Source organism: Nematolebias whitei, chromosome 13, assembly GCF_014905685.2.
Source record: "Nematolebias whitei isolate Nwh7 chromosome 13, NemWhi1, whole genome shotgun sequence".
NCBI classification, from domain to species: domain Eukaryota; kingdom Metazoa; phylum Chordata; class Actinopteri; order Cyprinodontiformes; family Rivulidae; genus Nematolebias; species Nematolebias whitei.
In genome coordinates, this window is record NC_056510.1 from 17,500,654 (window position 1) to 17,505,875 (window position 5,222).

The window sequence follows — 5,222 nt, forward strand, 5'->3', positions numbered from 1 at the left end:
ACACACACACACACACACATACATATATATATATATATATATATCAAGATATAAATATATATATATATATATATATAATAGCAATATTAAAGTAAATTACTGCTTACTACTTGTACTACTATTCCTTCTTTGCGGTTTTTCACTTATTGTAGGACTTCAGGGTACGAATCCCCCGTGATAAACGAGGGACTACTGTATTGTTTTTATGTAAAAATGTATCATGTTAATAGCGTTCCTGTCATGTGACCCAGTGATAAAGTTATTGCTGTGTGGTTTGACTTAACATACAGTTGATATGCATTTTTAGCTTTCATTTAAAGGTTTGAAGAATATTATATAGAACTTTGAAAAAGTGGAATATATTTGATATACAGTAAAATCTTCTATTTTCAGAGGCTCCTAATCCTCTGATGGCAATGATCGCCTGTCGTCTGGAACTTATAAACCTCATCAAAGAATGGGTTGCTGGGCCTCTAAGCTTCATTTTTTTGTGAATCTTTGCTTTTGTTGACAACAAACTTTCTTCCTGGGCTCAGTTTTCTGGAACACTAAAGCATGTTTTATGTAAGTATAGATTTTTTTTTTATGTTTATAAAAACCAGTCTTGAACAATTTTCCACTCCCTAGGAAGCATCCTCACAAGATTTCCTCATCATCAACTTTTAGTACAAAATTCAAGAGAAACCTGATATTCTGAGTTTTGTATCAAACATGATGTATTTGTGTCTCCTGTGACCAAGGCACATTCTTTAGTGCATCATAAACATATTTCCAGCAGTATTTCCAACAGTCTTTTCTCATTTTCTTCAGTAAAAACTGTTTTTATTTCTGTTTGCTCTTCCATGAAGTACTGCGGTCTGCAGTACCAACTGTGCACCCGTCTCTGATGTGGATCTTTACAAGTCATTTAAGGTTACCTTTTTAGTTTTTGTCCTTGCCTAGCTGGTTTGTTTTAAGAGTCTGCTTTTACTCAACCGCTTCACTTTGTTCTTGACATATTTACATATCCTTGAGTTTCTTGCGTCAGTTGCTTGATGTCTCTTTTTGTTGCACAACAGGTGGAAATTTGGATCTTTGGAAGAGGGTGAGTCACTCATTTATTTCTACACTTTTATCTCTTGTGCATAGGTTCATCACACTTCGTTCAGGAACATTCATCTTAGTCAAGCTAACGAGTGGTATGCAAGAAAATCTAAGAAACAGAAAAAAATATCAAGTGTTTTTACTTGTATTTATGTTTTTTGCATTGCACTCACTGTCTTAAACACATTGATGATGATTATCATTATCAATCATGATCCATGATTTAATGGTGGTCTTATCTGAATTCTTCTTGTGGATTCATGCAAACAGCTTTTTAAATGGAAATACCAATCAAATATCCATCTCAGACCAGTAAAACTGATAAAAGAACCAACAGCCAAACCTGTTCATGAAACTATTTTGAGTCAAAGTATTGAGTTAAGTTTGACTTCCTGAATACAGAATGCTCTACGTAAAAAAATATACCAATTATGAGTTTTTCTTCCACTTTGGATGCCTCGAATGAAGTCAAATTTATAATAAACTCCAGTTGTTATGGTATTAACCGAAAAGCTTTAAAAAGTTTACATCAGTTGCTATGCAGATTTATAGATTAGGATCTGTTCGAGCAGCATTCTTGTTTTAAACCTCAGCAGAAGAACGTCCTAAAACGTGACAGTAAACATTCTTTCTGTTAAACATTACAGAATTCCTGTGAATCTGTCAGTAAAGTCCTTCTGCCAAGTGCAATCTAGGAACAATGACCTTAAAAACTATCTTCAAACAGACACTTTATGGCTTAGACCATACAGTGGAGTCATAACACAATAACAGCGTTCACTATTGATAAAAAAAAAAAAAATCTTGATGAAGGGCATAGTCTTGTATGCATTTTTTCTGTTTTTTGATTTCAAAGCGCCTGTTTGCTGATAAAACTTTAATTAATCTCAGATGGTATAAACAATAAGTATGAAAAGTCTGATTAAATTTCGGTATGTCAGGTATTTCTTGATAGAAGCTCTCACAACATGACAGGTTCAAGCGTTATAATGATTTATGATGACAGGCCAATCAAGATACGCCTGATTAGAGCCTTAGAAATGAAGTGTGGGAACCTGCATGTGGTTCTGTGCACCTATTTATTTTGAACCCACCGGCAATCACACCCACACAAAACCTTTTATTTTGTACCAGGCTGCGAATACTCCAGTAGAGACTTGGCAGTGACTAATGGATTTGATTAATTTTCATTAATTAATGGGTATGGATCACATAAACTAGTCACGATATGCAAAAAAGTCACATTTAATAGTTACATCAGCATTTCTTACTGTTTAAACATAAAACATTAAAGATCTAGCACAGCTTAAAGGAATGCATGTCCCACACCTGTGAGAGTTTCAGACCAAAATCCTTCTATGACTGAGTTATAGCAGTTGTAGCCATTTTGCTCAAAAAAATTAAATTACCTTTATGCAAAATCTCAGGAAATGTTTCTAGATGTCATGCTCCAAGTATGTGTTGTGAATGATTCTCAGCTACCACCACGTCAAATTTGATCTCAATGCCAGACGACTCACTGAGTTATAGTAACTTCTGTGTTGGCAGATGAGCTGCAGCGGTCAGCTTGAATCAAATTGGTTCCAAATGTTATATTGTTGTAAATATTAATCCCATTTTTTCCCCCCTGAAAGTTTAAATAAAATCAATCCAATGGTTCTTGAGATATTTTGCAAACAAACAGGAAGAGTTGACTCCAATATTTGATGCTAAAGTTTTAAGCAAAGATCGTGCACTGAGTGGCACTTAAAGTTTGTGTAATGGGAAACTTTCAGCTACTGCCACAACTAATTTCAGCACAATATCTATAAAATTTACAGAATTGTTGTTATTTAGTGTTTTCTTCTTTCAGCTGACTGTGGTACTCACTTTGCATGAGGTTGGCTTCAAAAGTTAATCAGTCACCGAGGAACATCTATTACTTCCTGAAACTTTTCTCAAAATCCATGCAGTGGTTGATTAGATATTTTACTAACAGACAGAGTTGACTCCAAGCACTTATTGACAAATGTTTAAACAAAGATTTAGTCCGTTCTTTTTGTGTACAGAGTAAAGGTCAGTCTCACCTTAAACCAAGCAGGAACTAGAGACAGAATGAGGTGAGTTGCAGTGTTAGATTTTTTACTAAAACAGCTGTAAATTCACTGTCTTCTGCTAAAACTGGATACTAATCAGAGTTTGGTCATTTTAAGACATGCAGCTGCATATGTCTTTTATGTCGAGGTCTATTTTCTCGGTGAACGGTGCAAACTTTTCCCATAATTGGCTGGAAGCGTGCACACCTCAGGGATTCAAATGAACTAAAGTTTTGCTTTGTGTGTGTGTCGAGTGCTAAACGTCACTTTACAGAACAGGAATCTTTGCAAACATTAATGAGCTGCTGTGATGTATAGAGCCACACTTTGTCAGCATTAACAAACAGGAGTTTTTTATTTGAAGCAAAACATAAAAAAAAACATGTGTCAAACTTTTAAAGTTCAAAACAATGTTTGGGTGTAATAATACAAAAGGTTAAACTCCTATTTTTAAATGATAAAGTTTACAGTTTAAAACCTGACACCCCCCCCCCCCCCCCCCCCCAGTCTTCAGATTTTCAAAAGCGTTTTTCTAGCTAAACTAAAATAATAAAGTAAAATACATCTCTGACCCTCTTCTGCTCAGGTCGGCCATGCTGGTGCTTCTTCTCCCTCTGCTCCTGTTAGCAGGAAGTGATGTCACAGGGGAGGTGATGGACAAGAAGCCCAACTTTGTTCTCATGATGGTGGATGACATGGGGATTGGGGATTTAGGTTGCTATGGCAATGATACCATGAGGCAGGTCATGGTTGTGTGTTTACTTGCAGTTAATATCCAAGATAATTTGTCGTTATTTAAGAACCATTGAAATGTTCTAACCGTGTGTAAACCTGTTCTGTACTCCTGCTGCTCCTGCAGGACTCCTAACATAGACAGACTGGCCTTGGAGGGGGTGAAGCTGACCCAGCACATTGCTGCTGCTCCTGTCTGCTCTCCGAGCCGGGCCGCTTTCATGACAGGCCGTTATGCACGTCGCTCAGGTAACAAATGTCCTTACACTATCCCTATTATCTTGGCTATATTTCGTTCATCCCATTGAGCATTATGTGTGTGTGTCTGCACTGTTTAGGCATGGCGGGCATGGGGCGTGTTCCGGTGTTGATGTATCTTGGAGGTTCAGGAGGGCTTCCATCCACTGAGACCACCTTTGCAAAGAGGCTGCAGCACCAAGGGTACACCACCGGTCTTATTGGTGAGATGTGATGTGATCAACTTAACAGCACTGAAGTATTCACACCTAATATTTTGTATGGAGACCATCAAGTGTAGATTTTTCAGGGCTGGACTTTTTTGCTTTTTTACATACACTTTACTTCAAATCTGAAACCTAACATTTGGTATGCTAGTAGCTGAAATTCTTTCCCAAAAATACTCAGAGTGCTACACAATGATCAAGATCTTTGCATAAAACTTCAACATTGACAGTTTGTTTGTCTAATGGCAAATTCTGTGGACAGGTTTCATTGAAACTCAAAGTATTAACTATATTATTATATGATCGTATTATTATTATATATTATTATTTCACACACAGTATTGGTCACCCTGATTTCTTATGGCCACCACAGCAAATCAGCCTTAGCAAATACATGAAAAGCTATAACTTAGTCTCATTTACAGATATTGAGGTAAAGTTTGATGTGGAAATAGCTGAGAGTCATAGAACACACATCCTCTGTGTGCTAAAACATCCAGTGATATCTTCCAATGTTATTTAAGATTGTGCAAAACATTATTTTTTAAGGTTTGGCTAAAAAGGCTATAACTGCAACCATTCTCATTAAGATAATTTTAGTTAAACGTCAACACAAAAGCAACAGGAAATATGCATTCCTTCCTAGAATAAGCCTTTATTGTTCTCCATCATAGAGCAAAGAGGGGGAATTGGAAATACCCTCCATCCCTCTATTCATCTGTCTTGTGAGCTGGATAACTTCAGAAATAGGCAACATGCCGACTTCCGTTTTGGTGTTTGGCTGTAGGCGTAAGAAATGTCCAACAATTGTGTTTCCATGTCAAAAATCTAAGAAGGCCACCACCATCTACAGTATATATATATATAT

At 36.6% G+C, this 5,222-nt stretch overlaps 1 protein-coding gene across 1 annotated transcript in view; it reads left to right on the top strand.

Moving 5' to 3' along the window:
* The first annotated feature begins 3,177 nt into the window (after positions 1–3,177).
* Positions 3,178–5,222, top strand: part of arsh (arylsulfatase H) — a 15,899-nt gene continuing 13,854 nt past the window's right edge. The window contains exons 1-4 of the mRNA XM_037686142.1: positions 3,178–3,182; positions 3,745–3,897; positions 4,018–4,139; positions 4,229–4,351. Of these exons, the coding sequence (XP_037542070.1) occupies positions 3,178–3,182; positions 3,745–3,897; positions 4,018–4,139; positions 4,229–4,351 (403 nt within the window). The remainder of the gene's footprint in view (positions 3,183–3,744; positions 3,898–4,017; positions 4,140–4,228; positions 4,352–5,222) is intronic.